This window comes from Hemitrygon akajei, chromosome 11, assembly GCF_048418815.1.
Source record: "Hemitrygon akajei chromosome 11, sHemAka1.3, whole genome shotgun sequence".
NCBI classification, from domain to species: Eukaryota; Metazoa; Chordata; class Chondrichthyes; order Myliobatiformes; family Dasyatidae; genus Hemitrygon; species Hemitrygon akajei.
Genome location: NC_133134.1, coordinates 8,144,941 through 8,172,354, shown reverse-complemented (window position 1 = coordinate 8,172,354; position 27,414 = coordinate 8,144,941). Strand labels below are relative to the sequence as shown.

Below are 27,414 nucleotides of genomic sequence, written 5' to 3'. Positions count from 1 at the left end.
TTAGTGGCAACACGAGTGAATCTGCAGATGCTGGAAATAAATAAAAACACAAAATGCTGGCAGAACTCAGCAGGCCAGACAGCATCTATGGGAGGAGGTAGTGACAACGTTTCGGGCCGAAACCCTTCATCGGGAGTGAAGTAACATGGGATGGTCGAGGGGGAATAAGAAGTGGGGGGAGGGATAAAGTAGAGAGCTGGGAAGTGATAGGCTGGAGGGAAATGGGCTTGGGGGAAGGTGGAGAATTATGGGAAATAAAAGAGAAAGAAAGGTAGGGCTGGGGAGAAAAAAGGGAGAAAGAGAACCAGACTAAAATAATAGATAGGGATGGGGGTAAGGGGGCAGGGGTATCAACGGAGGTCTGTGAGTTGGATGTTCATGCCGGCAGGTAGGAGGCTACCTAGGCGGGAGATAAGGTATTGCTCCATCAACCTGCGTGTGGCCTCATCTTGACGGTAGAGGAGGCCATGGACAGACATGTCGGAGTGGGGGTGATCTGTGGAATTGAAGTGTGTGGCCACAGGGAGATCCCATCACTGCTGGAGGACCGAGCGCCGGTGTTCGGCGAAACGGTCTCCCAGTCTGCGGCGGGTCTCCCCAATGTATAAATGGCCACATCGGGAGCACCGGATACAGTATATCACCACAGTTGACTTGACGGCAGAGGAGGCCATGGACAGAAGGCCATATGGATATGGCCATATGTATGTACGTCTACTACAAACCTACTAACTCCCACAGCTACCTAGACTATTCCTCCTCCCACCCCATCTCCTGCAAAAATGCTATCCCTTTCTCTCAATTCCTCCGCCTCCGCTGCATCTGCTCTCAGGATGAGGCCTTTCATTCTAAAACAAAGGAGCTGTCTTCCTTTTTTAAAGAAAGGGGCTTCCCTTCGTCCACTATCAACTCTGCCCTCCATCGCGTCTCCCGTATTTCACGCACCTCTGCCCTCACCCCATCCCCCCGCCAGCCCACCAGGGATAGAGTCCCCCTGGTACTCACCTATCACCCTACCAGCCTACAGATCCAACGTATAATCCTCCGTAACTTCCACCACCTCCTACGTGATCCCACCACCAGACACATCTTCCCCTCCCCCCCCACTCTCGGCTTTCCGCAGGGATCGCTCCCTACGCGACTCCCTTGTCCATTCATCCCCCCCATCCCTCCCCACTGACCTCCCTCCGGGCACTCATCCCTGCAAATGGAAGAAGTGCTACACCTGCCCCCACACTTCTTCCCTCACCACCATCCCAGGCCCCAGACAGTCCTTTCAGGTGAGGCACCACTTCACCTGCGAGTCAACTGGGGTGATATACTGTATCCGGTGCTCCCGATGTGGCCATTTATACATTGGGGAGACCTACCGTAGACTGGGAGACCGTTTTGCTGAACACCGGCGCTCGGTCCTCCAGCAGTGGCGGGATCTCCCTGTGGCCACACACTTCAATTCCACAGACCACTCCCACTCCGATATGTCTGTCCATGGCCTCCTCTACCGTCAAGATGAGGCCACACGCAGGTCGATGGAACAATACTTTATCTCCCGTCTGGGTAGCCTCCTACCTGCCAGCATGAACATCCAACTCACAGACCTCCGTTGATACCCCTGCCCCCCCCTTACCCCCATCCCTATCTATTATTTTAGTCTGGTTCTCTTTCTCTCTCTTTTCCCCCCTCACTATATTTCCCCCCAGCCCTACCTTTCTTTCTCTTTTATTTCCCATAATTCTCCACCTTCCCCCTAGCCCATTTCCCTCCAGCCTATCACTTCCCAGCTCTCTACTTTATCCCTCCCCCCACTTCTTATTCCCCCTCGACCATCCCATGTTACTTCACTCCTGATGAAGGGTTTCGGCCCGAAACGTCATCACTACCTTCTCCTATAGATGCTGTCTGGTCTGCTGAGTTCTGCCAGCATTTTGTGTTTTTATTTTTTTTCAGTGTTTTAGTATTGATTTTATCGAGTTCAGAGAGTTAGACAGCATTCAAACAGGACCTTTGGCCCAAATGGTCCATTCCAACCAGAAATCCCAAACCACGGCAGTCCCAGTTGCCAGCATCTGGCCCACAACCATCTACCTGTCCAACTGTCTTTTCAAAGTTTTTATTGTATCAGTCTCAACCATTCCCTCTGGCAGCTCATTTTATACACATACCACCCTTTGTGTAAAAGAAATTGTTCCTCAATGACCCTTCGAGCCACAGTGCCCATCAATCCCTCGATTTAATCCTAGCCTATTCACAGGACAATTTAAAATGACCAATTAACCCACCAACTCATACATCCTTGCACTGTGGGATGAAACTGGAGCACCTGGAAGAAACCCACGTGGTCACAGGAAAAACGTACAAAATCTTTACAGGCAGTGGCTTCTCCCTCACCTGGTCTCAACTATCACCCGCTTGCTTGTATTCTTTCCTCTCCCTGCACCGTCTTATTTGGGCTTTTGCCGATACCCTTCCAGTCCTGATGAAGGGTCTCAGCCCAAAATAGTGACTGTTTATTCCCCTCCACAGATGCTGCCTGAACTGCTGAGTTCCTCCAGCAGTTTGTGTTTGTTGCTCTGGATTTCCAGCATCTGCGGAATCTCTTGTGTTTATCATTCCTTTAGTGTATTTTCTAGGCAGAATGCAATTTAGGTGTAGAACAGTCAGTGGTGGTTTCGACATTAAATGTCACTACAAGGTAACTTTCCAGCAGCTTCAAGGTTGCTGCTGTGTGGGTGACTGCAAAGCATGGTAATGAAGCACAACAGTAAATTAGCATTCACACTTTTGGCCCGGAAACACAAATTAGTGATTAAATGCAATTTCATTCATTTTCCAGACACAAGGGCACCACGTCAATGCAACCACTCTTCAATGCCAAGCCAATTACTGAGATTGTTGTCAATGCCTCATGAAGGCATCTTTGCAGCACAACCTTTCATAGGAAGCTGCCTCCTCTGATCCACTCAAAAATTAGTTTTTCGAAATCAATAAACTTCATGATGATGAAAGGTTTGTACGAACAAAAGAACTCCAATAATGACTTCAAGTTTGTTGAAACAATACTTTGCAATTCTCTCATTTTTGTAGATCTGCTGTGGAGAGGATTCAGACTGTTTGCACCCGTGGTATAGAGGTGCGAATCCAGAGAGTTGTAAACTTAGCCAGTTCCATCATGGACACTAACCTCCCCAACTTCCTGGGCATCAACATCTCTAAAGATCTACCCTGGGCCCAACATATTGATGTAATTACAAAGGCACGACAAATGATACGTTCCATTAGGAATTTGAGGAATTTGATCTGCAGGCTAGCAAAATGGAGGAATGCCTTACACCTCCTTTGGTAGAGATGCATCTCCACCCCACCACCAGAATACTATGACAATATTTTAAGAGCTATACAAACTCAAGTCTTTCTTTCAGACACTAAACGTTGCTCAGAACATTACTTTTTATTGGCATTGTAAAAAGGCAATGAAGAACAACCCATTATATTAAAAACCCTCATTGTTAGTAGTTGGAAGAACAACAGAAACAGCCACAGGTCAGGTCAAGAAGATGAGAAGGTGAAAAAGAACAAAATCAAAAAAGTCATGAGAAATCATAGCCATCTTATACAAAAGCTAACACAAAGATGGCAAAACTCTTCTCTAAACCAAACAAAAACTGAAATCCAAAATAAAAATCCCAAATGCTGGAAGTCTGTTAGTTCTGAACACACTCCATATGTTTAATGTCTAAGGTCTGCTTTCGATCATTTCACGTGCCAAGCTGACCAGTGAAGAAGGCTGGAACAGGGGCACAGAGAACCACATAATGAGGATAATTCAAAGTAAATTTATTAGCAAAGTAAATATATGTCACTATATACAACCCTGAGGTTCATTTTCCTGCTGGCGTACTCAATAAACCCACAGTAGAGTAATAACCATAATAGGCTGAATGAAGTGGGTTTTTTCTCTCTGAAGGAGAGTGAGAAATGGCTTAATAGAGGTGCACAAGATGATAAGAGGCACAGATCAAATGGACACACAGAGACTTGCTCCCAGGGTGGAAATGCAGAATGGCTAATAATCTCCCTGCCACCACCCAGCTCTCATCATGTAGCATTATACTGTTTATTTCATAATTTGTGTCATGAATGCATCTTGGTATTTGTTGATTTTTTTGTGGTAATATTACTTTGTATGTTGTGAGTGTTATACGTACTGTGTTGTGCACCTTGGCCTGGAGGAGCTGTGTTTCGTTTGGCAGTATACTATATATACATGTATGCAGTTGAATAACAATAAACTTGAACTTGAATGGGGGGGAGAGGGGGCATGGATGCTGCCTGACCTACTAAGTTCCTCCAGCATTTTGTGTCTGTTGCTTTGATCATCCATCATCTGCAGAATTTCCTGTGTTTATGTATTTAAGGTGTTGGAGGAAAAGAAAATAGGAGGCATGTCAGAGGTTTGCGTTTCTACAGAGAGCGATAGGTGCGTGGAATGCCCTGCCAGGGGCGGTGGCAGAGGCAGACACATTAGGGACATTAAAGAGACTCTTAGACAGGCACGTGGATGGCAGGAGGGAAGGGTTAGATTGATCTGAGAATAGGTTAAAAGGTCAGCACAATATTGTGGACCAACGGGCCAGTACTACGCTGTAACGTTCCACATTCTATAATGTTACAGACCGCTGGAAAAACAAAAGCAGGTGAAGAAACACCTATGGATGAAGGCACGTGACTAACATTTCAGGCTAGTGACTTTCTATCTGGAACTGGATAAAGATAACACATACAAACTGCTGGAGGAACTCAGCAGGTCAGGCATCTATGGAGGGGAGTACTGCGGAGCTCCTCCAGCACTTTGTTTGTTACTCTGGATTTGCAGCATCTTTGGAGTTTTGAATAAAGATACAATAGGGTTTGGGATGAGGAGAAAGAACAAAAGGAAGGGATCCATGATTCTCCAACTCTAATGAAAGGTCATGGACTGGAAACACTGGCTCTGCTTCCCTCTCCACAGAAACCACCCGAGCACCCTGTATTGTCTGCAGTATTTCAGACTTTCAGCATTCCCTGTGTTCTGTTCCCTCCGAGGACTGTTACCTTGTTGTGGCGGAAAGGCTTGTTAGTTCCCAAGATCCCGAGAACGCTGCCGTCTGGAGTTTATCCAGCTGGCACTTGGCTCCTGGTAGGATCATCCACTGCATAAAGGTCAGGAGGGAGGTTCCAGGCAAAGAACAATCCAACCAAGGACACAGGGGTAGACGTGGCAGAAGATAATGATAAAGCACAACGGCAGTGAAGGGACCCCAGTCATCTTGCTTTTCATGCCACTGGGCTCTAACCCTGATCTGCCAAGGACTATGTAGCGGCTGCCCATGCAACAGCCTCCCCATGTTAAACAAAGTCATACACAGGCGTTCCTCATTAAAGAAATCCATCATAATATTCCGGTTATGTGGATTCCGGATCGGCTTCTACAATTACCTGAAGACCCACCAATAAAGACAGTTTAGGAGACTATCATACTTGACTTGAGTGACTGCACTACTACGGCATTACTCTTGGGTGGGTGGAAGCAAAGGGAAATATAATGAACAACCCACTCAAAGCTTATGAGCGCCATCTGCTGGCAGAGGGGAAGAGGTCCATACTCCCAATGTTAACATAAGCACCTCATTACAGCTGGATTATGCCACAGTTTGACCTTACTTCAGCTCTCTGCCTGGGTTTGTCCTCATCCCAGCCAACAAAGAGTGCCAGAGGGAATGCCTTAAGGTGCAGGACTAAGGTGTCAAGAAAACAACCTAAAGATTAAAAATCCAAGTTTCAAGATTATTTAATGTCATTGAGTTCACAAGTGTAAAGCAAAATGAAATAATTGTTACTCCGGATACAATGCAGCACAAAAAAACCCCAGAAAAAACAACAAAATAACACAATTTTAAAAAACCTCACAATAAATATAAATACACAAGATTGCTCATATACAATAAATGATTGTATGCCCATTAAGTGACGCTAGGCACAGGGGTGTCTGTACATAAGGTGACTCTGACAGGAAATGAAAAAGCAGTGGTGGTTGGGATGTGGAGGAGTTGATCAGCCCTACTGCTTGGCGAGGAGCCCCCTCCCTGATGGGAGTGGGACAAACAGTCCATGAACAGGGTAGGTGGGATCCTTCATGATGTTACTGGCCCTTTTGCAGCACTTTAAGCCCATCACTATTCAGTTTAAACAATTCAGCAAAAAAAAATTGAGGATTTAGTTTGTAGGCATGCAACCTAGTAAATGTCTGGCTCCATATATTTTTCCAGTTGCTCATTAAACATGATCAACAATAATGATATTGCCACCTCCCACACATCACTCTTTGCTGACACACTGCAGCAAGCTGCCCAGCTCAGCTTGCTGCTCCATCTTGTTTACAGAGTGCTTCTAACAAAATGTTCTTCCATGTCAGTTACAAATTTACATCACTCTTTTTGTCAAAAGAAATCTAAGTAACTATCAGTTTTAAAATACTACATGGCAGGACACCGAGTTGCAATCATTTCTCCTGGTATCAAAAATAATACCTGTTTAATGTTTATCGTGCTGAATCCTTCATTTTCAAGATCCTTGACCTATCCTAGAATTCAACTCTATTAATAATTCACAGCGACTTGTCTCTCTGCAAAAGACTTAACTCTAGCTGCATGTTAATTAACACAGAGGAGATTCTACAACCATCAGAAAATAAACTGGAGGACTACATAGAGGTTACTAAATCTCAACAACATCAGCAATTAAGACATAAGATAGCTGAAGTGCTGAATCTGTAGGGCTGGGTACCTCTTGATTGCAGGGAGGGCGAAGAAATCTGCAGAAAGAGAGTTTTCAAAACAGCATTCAACAAAGCTTGTTGAATTTTTACTATCTTGGTTCCATGATAGGCTGTGCTTGCAATAACCGCAATTTAATTAACACTTCGGATTGACATATTACTTGTGTTTGCTTCGGGCACGTGTCCTCTTGCAAACATGTTTAAAAATCTGAAATTAAATGCCTTGTTTCAGAACTGTTAGTGGAGCTTAAATGGATTTTGTTTGCCTTTCATCAATACAAACATTAACTGCCTACGGTCAACCCAGTCCCCAATACAATGACGTAAATTATCTGTCACCATCTCAACAGTCACACCCAGACAAGAATTTGCATCCTGCCAACAAAGCACAAATGTATAAATTAGTTCAGGGTTCTGAACCAGAATCAGGTTTATTATCACTGATGTGTGCATGAAATTTGTTGCCTTGTAGCAGCAGTACACTATATAAAAATTCACTGTATGGGACAATGAGAAATAAGTGCAAAAACAGAGCAAATCAGTGTGGATGTGTTCATGGATTCACGAGATGCTCAAGAATCTGATTGTGGAGGGGAAGAAGCTGTTCCTAAAATATTGGGTGTGCATTTTCCTACTCCTGCACCTCCTCCCTGATGATAGCAGTGAGAAAAGGGTATACCCTGGGTGATGGAAGTGTTTAATGCTAGATGCCACATTCTTGAGGCACTGCCTTTTGAAGATGTCCTTGATGGTGAGGAGGCTAGTACCCATGAGGGACTGGCTGCAACTAGAAGACTCTGCAGTGGCCCCTCCACACCAGACAATGATGCAACCAGTCAGAACACTCACCACCATACATCTGTAGAAATATAACCTTTCCCTTAACCTGATCTCTTTCACAATCAGGAGGGCAACAGATTCAGGGATTTCGCAGGCCCTTTTCTTCTCCCACCCTGATGGTGCTCAGCTGGGATAAGCCATGGCTAGCAATCAATTCTACTGCAGATACCTGAGCATGCCTCCTTACTGACACCAGGAAATGGTGTACAATGACCCAAAGCATTGTTGAGGATCCTTACCACCCGTCCCACAATCTCTTTGACCCACTATCGTCAGGAAAGAGGTACAGGAGCATCAGGACTAGGAGTGTCAGACTGGGTAACAGCTTCTTCCTTTAGGCTAAGACTAATGAACACCCTGTACCACCGAGGACGTCACTAGGACAGAGAGCTGCTGACAGCCAACCTGTGCTGTGCACGACATGCATTTTGAATTATATTTTATTACTTATGGCAACATTATTTTATATGGTGTGTGTGATATTGGTATAGTGGGTGCACTATGGTCTGGAGGAACATTGTTTCATTTGGTTGTATATACGTACAGTCAGTTGATAATAAATTTGAAGTTGAACTTGAACTTCAAGACCTGGGCCTTGATATCACCCTTTGTAACTGGGTCCTCAATTCCATCACTTGCAGATTGGCAACAACATCTCCACAATCTCCATCAGCACAGGTGCACCACAGGCTGTGTGCTTAGTCCCTCACACTACTCACTTTACACCTATCACGATGTACAGCTCCGATGCCATATTTAATTAAAAGGTGGTGACGAACCGGCACATAGAAGGGAGAATGAAAACCTGGTTGAGTGGTGCCACAACAACCTTTCACTCAATGTCAACAAGACTAAAGAGCAAACTACAGACACACTTTTAAGGACTCTTTACAACTCAGTATTATTTTTTATTTAAACAATTTGTCTTCTTTTGCACATTGGTTGCTTATCAGTCTTTGTTTATGTAATGTTTCATAAGTTCTTTTGATTTATTTTCCTGTAAATGCTTACAAGAAAATGAATCTCAGGGAGTAGATGGTAACATACACATACTTCGCTAATAAATTTACTCTGAACTTTGAAACCCGTCTCAGGATCAGTAATCACACAGTGCACAGAACGATGAGAAAGAGACACACACACAAATTCAAATCCCAACCTGGCAGCTGGGGAACTCGATTAAACCTATTCTCTAATACACTGATGTAAGTTGTTCTCTGTCCTCTCAACCATCACATCCTGGCCAAAATTTTCACCACACCCACAGAGTACTGCTTTATGTGTTTATGGCTGCCTCAATAAAGCAGCCAACATAATCAAAGACCCCCATGCACCCTGGTCATTGTCTCACCCCCCCCCTCCCCACAGGGCAAATGATACAAAAGCCACTCCTGTTGGGCAGAAGGTAGTGAAGTCTGAAAGTACAGTACGTACCACCAGGCTCAAGGACAGCTTCTATCCCACTGTTAATCAGACTACTGAATAGTCCCCTGGTATGACAAGATGGATTCTTGACCTCTGCTGACTCGCAGAACAATTGCACTCCCCCACATATTTTCCCACGACCTACTTGTTTTTTTTATTTTACTATTTAGAGTGGCAGCACAGTAACAGGCCCTTGTTGTCCAACAGGCCCGTGCTACCCAATTAATCCACTAACCTATACGTCTTTGGAATGTGGGAGGAAATTGGAGCACCCAGAGGAAAACCACACGGTCATGAGGAGAAGGTACAAACTCCTTACAGAACACAGGAATTAAACCCAGGTCACTGGCACTGTAATAGCATTGTACTAACTGCTACGCTAACCGTGTTGTGCCTACTCTCTCTCACATGCCTATCATCTTCAACCCCAATCCTCCTCCCACGCCCTGACATGAAGGGTACTTTCAGAAGACAATTAACCTACCAACTAGCACTTCTTAAGGGTGTGGAAGGAAACTGGAACCCACAAAATCATGGGAAAACATCCAAAAACTCAGCTTCCCTCTGCCATTATCTGCAGAACTACAGACAATCCTGTGGAACGAGTACTGAAGAGATGGAAACTGCTCTGAGAACGTCAACTGGGAGAACACCATGTTCCGTTCCCTACACAGTTATCACCTTGACATCAGAAAGATACACTTGTGGACTTGTATAATGAAAGTGCGTAATATGCGGCTGATTCTGTGATGCCTGAACATTTTCAACAGTTTTCTTTGAGGCAGTAACACTGATCCAATACAAAGCACATCATTCAGAAACATCAATGGAAAAAAAGTCTTCATGTACATTATGCAAGACATTTTGAAATATGAAATACTCATCTTCTCATCCTCCCTGTATCTTCACACCACTGTGCAAAAAATATATACTGGACCACAAATCAAAACAACTTGCTGATAAAAGCAACAGATTGCTTGGGAGATGAATGACATTTTACCCTTTGTCTAGGGCAGGCTGGTGAACCTGTGGCATGTGCGCCCAAGATGGCTCGTGGCACATAGGAACACCCCAGATTCTTTAAAAACCACCCTTAATAAAAAGATACAGAATCTTTATCTATACTGCCAAATAAAGCAGTAAATGATTTTTTTTTACAACCTGAGGATTGTGAGATGTTTTCTCGGGAAATGTCTCACACCGGCATGCTGCCAGCTAGATAGTTGAAAAAAGATGTGATGTTGGATAATGTGTTTTGAAATCCTCGCAGACCTGCTGTACACATCAATGTCTGGCAAGTAAACAGTTACAATAACAACACTATTCAGAAATATTATTTTTCAAAAGCCTTTTTTAAAAAAGTTACAGTCATAGAACACTACAGCACAGAAATAGGCCCTTTGGCCCATCTAGTCTGTGCCAAACCATTAACCTGTCCTGTCCCATCAACTAGCACTCAGGCCACAGCCCTCTATGCCTCTACCTACCCTATGCATGTACCTATCCAAATTTCTCTTAAATGTTGAAATGGATCCCGCATGTAAAAACTACCCTGGTTGGCCCTCCCAAAGTGCAACCCATCACACTTGTCTGCATTAAATTCCATCTGCCATTTTCAGCCCATTTTTCTAGCTGGCCCAGATCTTGCTTCAATCTTTAATAGTCTTCACCGTCCATTACACCCAATCTTGGTGTCATCCACAGATTTGCTGATCCAGTTTTCCACATTACCATCCCAATCGTTGATCTAGATGACAAACAAAAACGAACCCAGTGCTGATCCCTGCAGCACACCACTAGTCACAGGCCTCCGGTCAGAGGCAACCAGCTACAACCACTTTCTGGCCTCTTCTACAAAGCCAGGATCCAATCTAATTTACTACCTCATCTAGAATGCCAAGCAACTGAACCTTCTTGACCAACTTTGCATCCAGGACCTTGTCAAAGGCCTTGCTAAAGTCAACGTAGACAACATCCACGGCCTTGCCTTCATTCATTCTCCTGGTAACTTCCTCGAAAAACTCTGTAAGATTGGTTAGACATGACCTACCACACACAAAGCATGTTGACCATCCCAAATCAGTCTCTGTCCAGCTAAATACTTAAACATCCAGTCCCTTAGAATAACTTCCCCAATACTGATGTCAGGCTCACCAGCCTGTCATTTCTTGGCTTATTCTAGAGTCTTTCCTAAAAAAAAAGGAACAACATTAGCTATCCTCCAATTCTCCAGCACCTCACCCATTACCAAGAATATTTTAACTGTCTCTGCTGTGACACCTGCATTTTCTACACTAGCCTCCCACAGGCTCCGAGGGAACACCATGTCAGGCCCTAGGGTTTTATCCACCCTAATTTGCCTCAAGACAGCAAACACTCCTCCTCTATAATTTGTATAGGGTCCAAGACCTCACTGTTGCATTTGCCTCACATCTATAGACTCTGTGTCCATCTCCCGTGTAAATACTGATGCAAAATTAATCATTCTTGAAGAGGTTTCTAAAAACTTCATTTATTTCAATCTGTCTCTGTTATAGACAGAAAACTGAACACATGCAAATAAGCAACAGGACTCAACCTTTGTCTTTAAAAAGTCCATAATTATTGTTACTAATTCATTAATCAACGATAATCTCTGCTCAAAACTGTCATGGCCTACGAGATGAAACCTCCAAGCGGATCACTGGGGACTCTCTCCTCATTTGTGACATTCTATGCGAAGGACCCAAAGCATTATTGAAGATTCCTACCACTCACCCCACAGTTTCTTTGACCCACTACCCTCAGGGAGGAGGGACAGGAGCACCAGGACGAGGACGGCCAGATTGGGTAACAGCTTCTTCCCTCAGGCTGTGAGGCTAATGAATACCCTGCCACCACCGACGAAAGCAAGCTGTTTACTGTTTACCTGTGCTGCACACACATTTTTAGTAATACTTTATTGACTTTTTTGTGGTAATGTTTAGGCTTATGTGTGGTGTGTGAAACATGTTTCATGGGTGCACCGTGAGTCCGGGATGCCGTTTCATTTGGTTGTACTGCATATACGTAGACAGATGGCAATAAATTTGAAAATTTTTTCAAAGATTACTGCCAATCTGAGCACATGTTCTCCATAAGGTTCGCCACCCCTGCTCAGGGAAATGAATTCAATTTATTATGGTTTAAAGACTTACTGGATGAAAGATAAAATGAAAAACAACAGCATTACCTGTACTAGTTTCGGACGCCCCAGGAGTGGTCTGTGGGTTTAGATGTTCCCTCACCATCTTCTGCAGTGAACGCATGAAGACAGAGATGAGGCGATCGATGTAGCTGGGGTTGTTGCTGCAAGCAGACTTCAGGATCATCAACGTGCCTGAAGGTTCAAGAAGCCAAGATAAGAATCCAAGTTAGAGCAAGTCTTAATAAAAGACCAGTGCGGTACAAGCACCATATTTTCAGGTTACGGTAAGCCTCCATGGAGTTTGGTGGTGCCGAACCAGCAGATTTTCCAGATTATTGGATGTTATTCCCATTCATACCCAAAACCACTATATTTGACTACCTGCACTCCACTTTCTTTACAACTTTAACCTACACTCTGTGGCCTCTTTATTAGGTACACCTGCTCGTTAATACAAATATCAAATCGGCCAATCACGAGGCAACAACACAATGCATAAAAGCATGCAGACATGGTCAAGAGGTTCAGCTGTTCTTCACACCAAACATCAGAATGGAGAAGAAATGTTATTTAAGAGACTTTAACCGTGGAGTGATTGTTGGTGCCAGACAGGGTGGTTTGAGAATCTCAGAAACTACTGATCTCCTGGGATTTTCACATGCAACAGCCTTTAAAATTTACAAAGAATGGTGCAAAAACAAAAAAAAACATCCAATGACCAGCAATCCTGTAGGCAAAAATGCCTTGTTAATGAGAGAGGTCAGAGACGAATAGTCAGACTGGTTCAAGCTGACAGGAAGGTGACAGTAACTCAAGTAACCATGATTACAACAGTGGTGATCAGTATCTCCGAATGCACAACACATCAAACCTTGAAGTGGATGGGCTACAGCAGCAGAAGATCACAAACGTACACTCAATGGCCACTATATTACGTGCAGGATGTACAGGAGGATATCCTGCATCCCATTTTTCTTCATTTACCCTGATAGCATGACCTATCAGGATGACACAACTACAAAAGCTTTTCACTATGTCTCGATACATTTGACAGAAGATTAGATAAGAGTAAGATCAGATTTATTTGATGTATGTACATCAACACACCGAAACACACAAGGAAATGGGCCGCTTGCATCAATGACCAACACAGTCTGAGGATGTGCTGGGGACAACCTGGCAAATGTCACCAACAAAGCATGCCCATAACTTAATCCTAACCACACACCTTTGTAATGTGGGAGGAAACCACAGCTCCCAGAGGAAACACGTGCAGGTCATGGTAGAACATACATACTCCTTACAGACAGCAGCAGGAACTGAACCCAATCGTTGATTGCTGGCACCATTAGGCATTGCTCCTCACTGCTATGTTTCAGGCCGAGGCACTCACTCAGAACTGGGAAGGAAGGGGGTCAGAAGCAATAATGCGAAGGTGATGGGTGAAGAGGAAGAAGTACAAACTGGCAGGGGATAGGTGAGACAAGGTGAGGGAGAAAGTGGATGGCTGTGGGAGGAGAGATTAAGTAAGAAAGTAGAAAAGGTGAACAGCTGAAGGAGGAACCTTCTTTACCTCTTCATAGACTGAGAGGGCTGAAGAGCATCTTTCCACTCTGTACAACCCTATGACATTCCACTTCACGCTGCTACCTCTCAACAGAAATACACAACATTTTCCGTGAAAGGATCGACACACTTGGATCAATCAGGTGCTGACTCCTGCAGGTTAATGGTCTTTGCAAAGCTCAAGACCTGCATCAGTCCCAGCTCCAAAGTTCATACACGAGGGCCTGTGATAAGTAGCGCACTGGAAGAGCTCAACACTCTGTAAGATGACAACTGACAAATTGCCAATTCCAAAGCTAAAATTACATCTGCCGGTACCGATCATAACATTTGTTGGTGAAGGACATTTGCCATTTGGAGGAGAATGCAGTGTGATCCACGATGCAACTTCTCACCTGCTTTACTGACAAAACTAATTTGGTGTCAGTGTGAAGAATCTGTCAGTCCATCAGAAGGACTGACAGCTCCTTCACACCAACACCAAATTAGCTCTACAATATTTCAGAGATAGCCAGCCCGATGTTTATTGACACACAAGACCTACAAGGAACTGCCGTTACATTTATAATTACATCATACAGCTGAAGGAATGAACATTGATTTCTCTTTCTGGAAATTCTTCAACACCCCCTTCCCTCTTCTTCCCCACTTTGCCGCTCAACTGTTCTCCTCTCCTGCCTTTCATCTCCCTGGTGCCCCTCATCCTCCCCTTTCTCCTATGGTCCACTCTCCTCTCCTATCAGATTCCTTCTTTTCCAGTCCTTTGCATTTTCCACCTACCATTTCCCAGCTTCTATTTCATTCCCCCCTCACCCACCTGGTTTCACCTATCACCTTCTAGCTTGACCTCCTGCCCATCCCCCCAGTTTTTTATTCTGGCATCTTCCTCCTTCCCTTCGAGTGCTGCTGAAATGTTGACTGTTTATTCCCCTCCGTAGATGGTGCCTGACCTGTAGAGTTCCTCCATCATCTTGCGTGTGTTGATCTGGATTTCCAGCATCTGCAGAATCTCTTGTATTCCTATAGGTTAAGTTGTTCGATCCAATCAGGTACCAAGCACAGCATACTACGCTCCTACTAAAGAATGATACCGGAGAAAAACCTCAGGATTTTAAAGATTAGCTTTATTTGTCACGTGTTCACTGGAGTGTAATGGACCGTTGATGTTTCAGGCCGAGGTCCTTCACCTGGACTGAAAGAGTAGAGCATGGAGAGCTAATACAAGGAGGTCAGAGGGAGGGCTGGGACAATATGATTCGCGATAGGTGAATCTAGGTGAGGGGAGGGGGGGATATGTTGAGTTACAGATTGAGTCAGATGAGGCAGGGAAGGCCAGAGATAGAGGCAAAGGGTTGAGGTGATAGGCGAAGGCAACAAAGAAACTGACAGATAATTATATATGATAAGACAGGAATCTGAAGTTACTCAGGGTAAAGTGGTCTGAGAGAATAGCGTAAAGCATCACAGCGCCAGCTGAGAGGTCAGGGCTCAGTCCCCACCGCTGACAGAGGATCTTGTATGTTCTTCTCCCTTGACCACACTGGATTCCAGCAGGTGCTCCAGTTTCCTCTGTCGTTCCAAAGACGCAAGGGTTATCTGTAGCGGCCATGCTATGCTGGCACAACACTCGTGGGTGCCCCCGATCCTCACACCACGTTAGTCACTGCTGCAAGCAATGCATTCATTCACTGAACGTTTTGATGTACATGTGACCAATAAAGCTAATCTTTATTTGATCTTGATATGACTTAATTTAATATTGGAAAATACAACTTCCTTCATTCCCACATACTCCTGCGGCTGTATACTGCTATTTTTACATCTTTATTTTGTTTATTTGCTCTCAGATTTTGCCATCATTGGCATTAATTATTTACTTATCCCTAGTACCCTTGAGCTGAGGAGTTTGGTAAGGCATTGCAGAAGACAGTTGGGAGTTAACTAAGCTCAAAAGAGACACCATTGCTGCCTTTGAGAGAGATCAGTCCTGTTGGAGGGTCACACTAACACACAGATGGCCAACACAGTAACACAGTGGTTAGCACAATGCTATTACAGCTTTGGGCGTTCCAGACTTCCGAGCTCTTTGTACGTTTTCCCCATGAACTGCGTGGGTTTCCTCCAGCTGCTCTGGTTTCATCCCACTGTCCAAAAACGTACCGGTTAGTAGGTTAATTGGCCATTGTAAATTGTCCTGTGATTAGGCTAGAGTTTAATAGATGGGGTGCTGGGGGTGTGGCTTGCTCGGCTGGGAGGGCCTGTTTCACACCGTCTCTCCAAATAAACAAATAAGGTTTCTGTTATCTATTAACAGAGACTTTCAAGTACAATACAGTGTTCAGTCCATCACAAGACTGTACACCATCAGGAGGAATTCATTAATGGCCTTAAGCTAAAGAATGTGAGGAGGAAATAGAATTTCCACACAAATGGCAAATCTGGCATTAAATTAATTTAAACTACAAATCTGTAAAGTGAAAAGAATTGCTGTAAATGCACAAGATGCCTGTCAACATTTAAATAGATGAACTGGTGGTTTGGGTATAAAAAACAACCGTCCTCAGAATCACTTATTTTCATTATTTCACAAAACAACCACATAGTCTTTCAGGACTGATTGTGAAGTCTACAGAAATGGGACAGAGGAGCCTAAAACCAGAGGGTTTCGGTTTAAGGACGGAGTAAGAAATACAGAATCAGGTTTATTATCACTGACGTATGACATGAAATTTGTTGCCTTGCAGATATGACAGGGAATACTGTGCTAGGAAACCACTGAAGTTGAACCATTGAACCGGCAGCACAGAGCTGTCCTTGAGCATGCTCTCATCCTCTGCCCAATGGGACAGGGAGAGGAGAGAATGCCCCGGGTATAACAAAAGAACAGCAGCAAACAAGCCCCTTTCCCATCCACACACAGGCAGGTCTCCAACCCCAGGACAGATTATCACTGTACCTCAGTACATATGACAATGATAATCCCAATATGAACTATGCACTATGATAATATGTTAGTAACTAACCAATAAATTTCACTGTTCTTTTTCTGTTTGGACAGGCAATTGGCTGTACCTCGACGCACAGAATGTAAAAAAAGCTTCTCACTGTACTTCAGTACATGACAATAATTAACCAATTTACCAATAATCTCATCACAAACTATGTACTGTCCTCCAAGCGGACCACAACCTTCTCGCAGGGTTCTGAGGCTTGTGTGCCTCACCCACTCGGAAAGCTATGCCAGCTGGAGTCAGGGCCTTGGTAGGGTCAAAGTGTAGAGGCCAGACTAAGAGTGGTCCACTGGTCCACCAGGTTCAGGGGTTCAGCTCAGGGCTAACAACCCTGACTGGTCAAAAAACAATTGTTATGGAAACAGCAATGAAGCGTCCTTCTGCAGATGGTGGCCTTCACTGCTGCCCTAAACACCAGCACAGCAAAGGGCAGCAAGTAAAAACTAATAATAATAGGCATCCGTTAGTCTCGAGAGACCATGGATTTGAGCCAGTGAGCAGGCCTGGGCAGGGTTGTATGGGAGACCAGCAGTTGCCCATGCTGCAAGCCTTCCTCTCTCCACACCACCAATGTTGTCCAAGGGAAGGGCAAGGGCTGATACAACTTGACACCGGTGCCGTCGCAGAGTAATGTGTGGCTGAGTACCTTGCTCAAGGACACAACACGCTGCCTTAGCTGAGGATCAAACTAGTGACCTTCAGATCACTAGACCAACGCCTTAATCACTTGGCCACGCACCAACACAAGTAAAAACTATGTACTACGATAATATACTGTATTAGTAAATATAACTCGGAGTCCTGCCATGTGCAGAAGTTCGCTGATGACACGGCCATAGTGGGATGTGTCAGGAATGGACAGGAGGAGGAGTATAGGAAACTGATACAGGACTTTGTGATATGGTGCAACTCAAACTACCTGCGTCTCAATATCACCAAGACCAAGGAGATGGTGGTGGACTTTAGGAGATCTAGGCCTCATATGGAGCCAGTGATCATTAATGGAGAATGTGTGGAGCAGGTTAAGACCTACAAGTATCTGGGAGTACAGTTAGACGAGAAGCTAGACTAGACTGCCAACACAGATGCCTTGTGCAGGAAGGCACAGAGTCGACTGTACTTCCTTAGAAGGTTGGCGTCATTCAATGTCTGTAGTGAGATGCTGAAGATGTTCTATAGGTCAGTTGTGGAGAGCGCCCTCTTCTTTGTGGTGGCGTGTTGGGGAGGAAGCATTAAGAAGAGGGACGCCTCACGTCTTAATAAGCTGGTAAGGAAGGTGGGCTCTGTCGTGGGCAAAGTACTCGAGAGTTTAACATCGGTAGCTGAGCGAAGGGCGCTGAGTAGGCTACGGTCAATTATGGATAACTCTGAACATCCTCTACATAGCACCATCCAGAGACAGAGAAGCAGTTTCAGCGACAGGTTACTATCGATGCAATGCTCCTCAGACAGGATGAAGAGGTCAATACTCCCCAATGCCATTAGGCTTTACAATTCTACCGCCAGGACTTAAGAACTTTTTAAAAGCTATTATTAATGCTTTTTGAAATAGTGATTTAGATGCATATCATATTTTTTACTGAGTTAAGTATTGTATGTAATTAGTTTTGCTACAACAAGTGTATGGGACATTGGAAAAAATGTTGAATTTCCCCATGGGGATGAATAAAGTATCTATCTATCTATCTATCTAATTCACAAAATTGGGAATTCACTGCCTAGATGGACTGCTCTTCTCCGTGGATGGCATGTAATACAATTTACTCACTGTACGTATAAGCCAATTTATTTAGTGTACACAGGATGCACGCTTAAAGCTTAATCCCGAGAAACGGGCTGTGGCCAACTTACCAAACAGCTGATTGGGATTGGCGTTTGTCGCTTTCTCGTAGTTTGTGAGGCCCTCGTAAATCACTTTGCCCACTGCAGCGTAGAGACACTCCAGCTCCTCGTACTTGGAGGCCACGCTCGACGTGCCTATGAGAGAGTGAGGGATATGACTGAGAACACACACAAAATGCTGCAGGAATTCAGCAGGTCAGCCATCATCTATGAAGGGAACTAAGCAGTCAATGCTTCGGGTGAGACCCTTCATCAGGGCTGAAAAGGAAGGGGAAAAGAGGCCAGAATAAGGTGGTGAGGGCTAGGGGTGGCCACAGAAGCTTTGTGACTGGTTATCAGATCTATCCATACGATGCTTCGGCCTCAACAGCCACTTACTTACAGATACTGACTGCAACCTTTCAACGGTAAACGCGACCATCTTCCTCAGGCACAAGTTAGTCAAATGACAAACCCCTAGAGACACCTCCTTATATACTCTCTCAAGCGAGCAGGGTATGGGCAAGGCTTAATGTTCAATCCTGATTGGCCTATTCCTTGATTGGTTAGTTTGAATTGGTCTTGTTCTGATTGGGTAATATTTCAGGCCGAACCCTCTCTGGGAACATATCGTCCCAGGAGGAGGAGGACAAGCTGGCAGGTGATGGGTTGTGGCCAGTTGAGGAAGAATGTGTGTGAGTAGGGAAGGGGGAAATAAAGAAAGAAGCTAGGAGGGGATAGGTGAAAGAGGTGAAGGGCTAAACAAGAAATCTGATGGGAGAAGAGAGTGGACCTGGGGAGAAAGAGGAGGACGGTCAGCAGAGGGAGGTGATGGGCAACTCAGGAGAAGAGAAAGGGTAAGAGAGGAGCCAGAATGGGGAATTGAAAAAGAGAGAATAGGGAGGGGAGGAAATTACCGGAAGTAGGAGAAGTTGATGTTCATGCCACCCAGACAGAATATGAAGTGTTGCTTCTCCACCAGAGAGAAGCCTCATCACAGCAGGAAAGGACACCGTGGATCAGTATGTTGGGAAGGGAATGGGGAGTGGCCACTGGGAAATTCTCTCTGCTGCAGACAGAGCGAAGGCACTTGTCAAAGCAGTCGCCCGATCTATGTCAGGTCTCACCAACGAAGAGAAGGTTGTGTTGAGGACACCGGAAACAGAAGATGACCCTAACAGACATGCAGGTGAACAGCTGCCTCACCTGGAAGGACTGTTTGATACCCTGAATAACCTGTGAAGCTGTAGCTTAAAGAATGCTAAATCTGTGCCCTTTCCCTTAACCATTGTCACCACAACCCACCCACCCCCGGCAGTACCTCGCCAAACCCCGGTGTGCAACCTACTCGGTTCTGTTGGGAAGACACTCATCAGCCGGGACAGCAGGGTGTGGACAGCACGCAGCACCTTGTTATTGCCACAGGTCATGCAGGCCGCGATACCTCGCTGCAATGGCTTGAAGCTGCTGAGGATGGCTGAAGATTGGAGCACAGTCAGGAGGAAACTCAGCACCTCCAAGCCTGTGCAGATGTTCGCCATGTTTGCCTGATTGGGCTGCTCCTAAAAACAGTACAAGCAAATGTGAAAAATACTGGAGGTAAATATAAAACCAGATTACTTTATTTTCAGAATCAGAGTCAGATTTAATATCACCAGCATCTGCTGTGAAATTTGTGACTTTTACAGCAGCACAACAATGAAATACATGACAAATAAATAGAGGAAAAAAACAACTGCATTAATTATCTATATGTCTATTAACTATTTAAGTTAAAATAAGCAGTGCAAAATAACAAATAAAAAATAAGTAGTGAGATATTGTTCATAGGTTCAGTGTCTACTTAGAAATCTGATGGTAGAGGGGAAGAAGCTGTTTCTGAATCGCTGAGTCTGTGCTTCAGGCTTCTGTACCTCCTTCCCAATGGTAACAGTGTGAAGGCAGTATGCCCTGGGTGGTGGGGATCCTTAATGATGGACACCACCTTTCTGAGGCATTGCTCCTTGAAGATGTCTTGAATATTACAGAGGCTGTTACCCGTGATGGAGCTGACTAACTTTACAAGTTTCTGCAGCTTAATTTGATCTTGTGCAGTAGCCCCCACCATACAAGACAGTGATGCAGCCAATCAGAATAGTCTCCACAGTACATCTGGAGCAGTTTTCAAGTGTTTTAGTGCACAAACCAAATCTCCTCAAACTCCTAATGAAATATGGTGCTGATTTGCCTTCCTTAAAGCTGTACCAATATCTTGCGTCTAGGTTAGGTCCTCAGCGATATTGGCACCCAGGAACTTGAAATTGCTCACTCTCACCACTTCTGATCCCTCTCTGAGAATTGGTTCATGTTCCCTTATCTTACCCTTCCTGAAGTCCACTATCAGCTCTTTGGTATTGCTGACGTTGAGTACAAGATTGTTGGCTGCGACATCGCTCAACTAGTTGGCATATCTTGCTCCCTTGTGCCCTTTCATCTTTATCCAAACCTGTGCCAACAATAGCTGTATCATCAGAAAATTTAAAGATGCTCTTTGAACTATGCCAGGCCACACAGTCAGATAGAGAGAGTAGATGCTGGAAATCCCGTAGATGCTGGAACAGACTGTGGGGGACACTTGAGCCCCTTCATCTGGACTGCATTTTGATGTTGGCCTGACCAAGAACACTGATGCTGCCTGACCCGCTGAGTTTCTCCTACAGTTTGTTTTGTTTTATTCCTGAAAATGCAGAGTTCTCTCGTTCATCCAGAGGGTGAATGAGCAAAGTCCACACAGGCAGCACCAGGGGTTGGGTTTAAATGAGCATTATGCTCTGTTCTTGATGCTGGGAGTCACAGGTCTGCTGTGGAGCCTGTTTAGTCAGTGAAGAAAGACAGCTTGGAAAGAGCTGCACCAACCACCCACTTACACTAATGCCTGCACCAACCACCCATTTACACTAATGCCTGCACCAACCACCCATTTACACTAATGTCTGCACCAACCACCCATTTACACTAATGCCTGCACCAACCACCCATTTACACTAATGCCTGCACCAACCACCCATTTACACTAATGCCTGCACCAACCACCCATTTACACTAATGCCTGCACCAACCACCCACTTACACTAATGTCTGCACCAACCACCCACTTACACTAATGCCTGCACCAACCACCCATTTACACTAATGCCTGCACCAACCACCCATTTACACTAATGTCTGCACCAACCACCCATTTACACTAATGTCTGCACCAACCACCCATTTACACTAATGCCTACACCAACCACCCACTAACACTAATGTCTGCACCAACCACCCATTTACACTAATGACTGCACCAACCACCCATTTACACTAATGCCTGCACCAACCACCCACTTACACTAATGCCTGCACCAACCACCCAGTTACACTAATGACTGCACCAACCACCCATTTACACTAATGTCTGCACCAACCACCCATTTACACTAATGACTGCACCAACCACCCATTTACACTAATGTCTACACCAACCACCCACTTACACTAATGTCTGCACCAACCACCCACTTACACTAATGCCTGCACCAACCACCCACTTACACTAATGCCTGCACCAACCACCCATTTACACTAATGTCTGCACCAACCACCCATTTACACTAATGTCTGCACCAACCACCCATTTACACTAATGTCTGCACCAACCACCCATTTACACTAATGCCTACACCAACCACCCACTAACACTAATGTCTGCACCAACCACCCATTTACACTAATGACTGCACCAACCACCCATTTACACTAATGCCTGCACCAACCACCCACTTACACTAATGCCTGCACCAACCACCCATTTACACTAATGACTGCACCAACCACCCATTTACACTAATGTCTGCACCAACCACCCATTTACACTAATGCCTGCACCAACCACCCATTTACACTAATGACTGCACCAACCACCCATTTACACTAATGTCTACACCAACCACCCACTTACACTAATGCCTGCACCAACCACCCACTTACACTAATGCCTGCACCAACCACCCATTTACACTAATGCCTGCACCAACCACCCACTTACACTAATGCCTGCACCAACCACCCATTTACACTAATGACTGCACCAACCACCCATTTACACTAATGTCTGCACCAACCACCCATTTACACTAATGCCTGCACCAACCACCCATTTACACTAATGTCTACACCAACCACCCATTTACACTAATGTCTGCACCAACCACCCATTTACACTAATGCCTGCACCAACCACCCATTTACACTAATGACTGCACCAACCACCCATTTACACTAATGTCTACACCAACCACCCATTTACACTAATGCCTGCACCAACCACCCATTTACACTAATGCCTGCACCAACCACCCATTTACACTAATGTCTGCACCAACCACCCACTTACACTAATGCCTGCACCAACCACCCATTTACACTAATGACTGCACCAACCACCCATTTACACTAATGTCTACACCAACCACCCATTTACACTAATGCCTGCACCAACCACCCATTTACACTAATGCCTGCACCAACCACCCATTTACACTAATGACTGCACCAACCACCCATTTACACCAATGTCTACACCAACCACCCATTTACACTAATGCCTGCACCAACCACCCATTTACACTAATGTCTACACCAACCACCCATTTACACTAATGCCTGCACCAACCACCCACTTACACTAATGCCTGCACCAATCACCCATTTACACTAATGCCTGCACCAACCACCCATTTACACTAATGTCTGCACCAACCACCCATTTACACTAATGCCTGCACCAACCACCCACTTACACTAATGTCTGCACCAACCACCCATTTACACTAATGCCTGCACCAATCATCCTTTTACACTAACCCAGTTCATTTGCCCCACATTCTCATCCTGCCCCAGATTCCAGCCCCTCACCCACGCACTGGAAACAACTCACTCCGGCCAATTAGCCAGCCAAATTTGGGATGTGGGAGAAACTAAACAGGAGAAACATACCCAGTCAGAGTCAGAATTTTCACTGACATATGTCATGAAATCTGCTGTTTTGGAATAGCAGCAGCTATAGGAAGAGCAAAGAGAGCAAAAATAGTGAGGTAGCGTTCATAGATTCATTCTGTTCAGAAATCTGATGGTGGAGGGGAAAAAGCTGTTCCTAAAACATTGAATGTGTGCCTTCTGGCTCTTGTACCTTCTCCCTGATGGTAGTAATGAGAAGAGGGCATGTCCTGGGTGATGAGAGTCCTTAATGATGGAAGCTATTTAAAGATCTCCTCAGTGGTGGGGAGGCTAGTATATCTGAATAGCGGAGTGTCTTCACAACTCTCTGCAGTTTTTTCCGATCCTGTGCAGTGGCCCCTCCATACCAGACAGTAGTGCAACCAGTCAGAATGGTACCTCTGTAGAAATGTGCTATAGTCCCTGGTGACGTACCAACTCTCCTCAAGCTGGCATGCCTGCCTTGTGACTGCATCAACAGATAAGGTTAGAGGGCAAACAAACAAACTCCACATGGGTACCAGCAGAGGTGGGGATTGAACCTCGATCTCCGGTGCAGTGTGACAACAGCTTTACCAGCTGCACTAGTGTGCCACCCCCTTCTGCAGCAGGCTGCAAGATGGCTTGGTAAAAACAAGAATGCGAGCACTCTTCACAGATTCCAATTCAATAATTAGATTCATCTGGACAGAAACTCCCTATAGCTTCCAAAATGGATGTCCTTTAGATTATTTTTAAAAATACACACAATTACAGCTGATCAAATGGCAATTATATGGCATCAAATGTCCTGCAAGATTAAAGCCTCCCTCATCTAAACTATGTGCAAGTACACATTCTGCATAAAAATGGATTAAATGTAAGTAATTTTTGTAGTGCCTAGCACGCCTCTCAATTATTGCAATCATTGATGCAGGACAACTTTGAATTTCAAATTTGAACCAATACCATCTAGGAAATTCACTGTAGATGGCTTTTATTTCACGGTTGAGCAGAATCAAGAGGGTGACTTTTGTGATTATAAAAATTGGAGCAAATCTGAAGGCATCATCGTTTTCTTCAGGTTGCTTTAGAGTAAGATAAATACCAGAACAGCCCTTGGCTAGTGTCTCAGAATATCATGGGGCATCAGCAGCGCAGTTAGCAGAGCTACAGCTCCACAGCATGATCCCAGCATCCAGTGCTGTGTGTGGAGTTTGCACTTTCTCCCTGTGACCACATGGGATTCCCCCAGGTACTGTAGTTTCTTCCCACATCCCAAAGACATGTGGATTGATGGGTTAATTGCCCTAGAGTAGTAAAATCTGGAGGGTGGGAAAATTAGATTCCTCTAGGACTGGTGCAGGTGATTGTTTGATGGTCAGCATGGACTCGATGGTCAGCGATGACCTGGCTCCACGGCTGTAGCCTGCAGCCGTCGGGCTCCTGGACCAACTTCACTCGCCTCAGCGCTGAACCTGGCTCCCCGGCTGTAGCCTGCAGCCGTCGGGCTCCTGGACCAACTTCACTCGTCTCAGCGCTGAACCTGGCTCCACAGCTGTAGCCTGCAGCCGTCGGGCTCCTGGACCAGCTTCACTCGTCTCAGCGCTGAACCTGGCTCCACAGCTGTAGCCTGCAGCCGTCGGGCTCCTGGACCAGCTTCACTCGCCTCAGCGCTGAACCTGGCTCCCCGGCTGTAGCCTGCAGCCGTCGGGCTCCTGGACCAGCTTCACTCGTCTCAGCGCTGAACCTGGCTCCACAGCTGTAGCCTGCAGCCGTCGGGCTCCTGGACCAGCTTCACTCGCCTCAGCGCTGAACCTGGCTCCACAGCTGTAGCCTGCAGCCGTCGGGCTCCTGGACCAGCTTCACTCGCCTCAGCGCTGAACCTGGCTCCACAGCTGTAGCCTGCAGCCGTCGGGCTCCTGGACCAGCTTCACTCACCTCAGCGCTGAACCTGGCTCCACAGCTGTAGCCTGCAGCCGTCGGGCTCCTGGACCAGCTTCACTCGCCTCAGTGTTGAACTCGCTCACTTTCGGAGACTGTGTGGTTCATGTTCTATGTGTTATTTGTTTATTTTTTTTACTGTTTGTATTTGTTCATTTTTTTCCGCACATTGGGTGTTTGACGGTCATTGGTGTGTGGATATTTTTTAATGGGTTCCACGGTGTTTCTGTTTCGTGGCTGCCTGCAAGAAGGATGCATACTTTGATAATAAATATAATTTGAACTTTGAATGGTCTGCATTTTACACTTTATATCTCCATATATATTATGGGACCATAAGACATAAGAACAGAATTCGGCTCATCGAGTATGCTCCACTATCAAATCGCAGCTGACTTATTGTATTTTCCCTCTCAACCCCACTCTCCCGGCTTCTCCATATACCTTTGACACCCTTACTAATCAAGAACCCATCAACCTCTGCTTCTGCGGCAATGAATTCCAGTTTCATCAACTTGTGCCTAAAAAAAAAATTCCTCCTCATCTTGGGAAAGGGGCTTGTTTTGCTGTTGTTGCCATAGCTGCTCCCGTTGTTCTGCTGAACACGGTGGGTATGTTACATTCTCAGCCCACAACTATCACATTCTGGCGCCAGCATAACATACCCACTGCGTTCAGCAGAACACTCAAGGTAAAGCCTGCAAGTGGTGGATATATGGAACCAGCTGCCGGAGGAAATGGCTGAGGCAAATATATTGGATACATTTAAGTAGTATGTGGACAGGTAGACAGATGACAAGAGCTTACAGGAGGGGTTACCAACCTTTTTTAAGCCATGGACCCCCTACCATTAACCAAGGAGTCCACGGACCGCAGGGTGGGAATCCCTGGTCTAGAGGGAGATAGGCTAAGTGCTGGTACAGGATCAGCCTGAAATACATCTTGGTTGGTATGGATACATATAGGCCAAAGGGTTTTTTCCCCGTGTCAACAATTCTATGACTCTAAATCTAATTTGTTTTGGGTGTTTTTTTTTTAAAGTGTGCTGAGCAAAGTTTTGTCAATTCTTTAAAAAAATTACTAGTTTTAATCTAAGCATTCATGGTCATTCTCTCTAAACCTCACAAACAAGAGCATAAACCTTCACAAACACAAAACCTCACACAAATTTGCAACTTAAAATCTCTCTGGGCCGTGTGAGTAAGCCAAATCTATGAGAATACATCAATCATCCACCACCATCATGAGCCCATGTGTTGGCATGTGTGTCTGTGTGGGCGCGCGCGCACGTGTGTGTATATGTGAATGTAAGTGTCTGCTTTGTGTGCGTGTACAAGTATTTCAATGGTGGAAGCTAACAGAAACATTACCATCAGGGGACCTCATGCAGATCACGCTAGAAATGACAAAGAACAGACCAAACTCGTGGCACATCCCTCTAAAGAATGCACACTGCAGTAAGGCAGAAAGACATCGCAACCAGCACGGATGATGATCAACTATTTTATCTTTCTGGCTACAATTTGTGCCAATGCTTCTTACAGGCTGGAATAAAGCTGAAAGTCGGATTGAGTTCTGTAAAAATGAGGTGAAAGATTTGTCCCCAAATAGATCAAAAACTCAGTGCTTGAAATCAGTGTGAGTGAAGAGATAAGATATTGCCAACGCACTAGCTATAACTCCGCTGTTTCAGTGTTCTGCGTATCTTAGCCCGAGCAGACTCTTTCCCTGTCATCAATTTTCCACTCATTTCCAAACTATCAGCAGCCTGCAATAGTGATGTTCTTTGAAATAATAACCCGGGATAATTTATCTGTAGTGTTTAATATCCA

At 45.1% G+C, this 27,414-nt stretch overlaps 1 protein-coding gene across 1 annotated transcript in view; it reads right to left on the bottom strand.

Moving 5' to 3' along the window:
* Window positions 1–27,414, bottom strand: part of trrap (transformation/transcription domain-associated protein) — a 305,269-nt gene that overhangs the window by 150,125 nt on the left and 127,730 nt on the right. The window contains exons 44-46 of the mRNA XM_073060184.1: window positions 19,992–20,205; window positions 18,674–18,799; window positions 12,291–12,437 (exon numbers count right to left, since the gene is read on the bottom strand). Coding sequence (XP_072916285.1) covers window positions 12,291–12,437; window positions 18,674–18,799; window positions 19,992–20,205 — 487 coding nt within the window. The remainder of the gene's footprint in view (window positions 1–12,290; window positions 12,438–18,673; window positions 18,800–19,991; window positions 20,206–27,414) is intronic.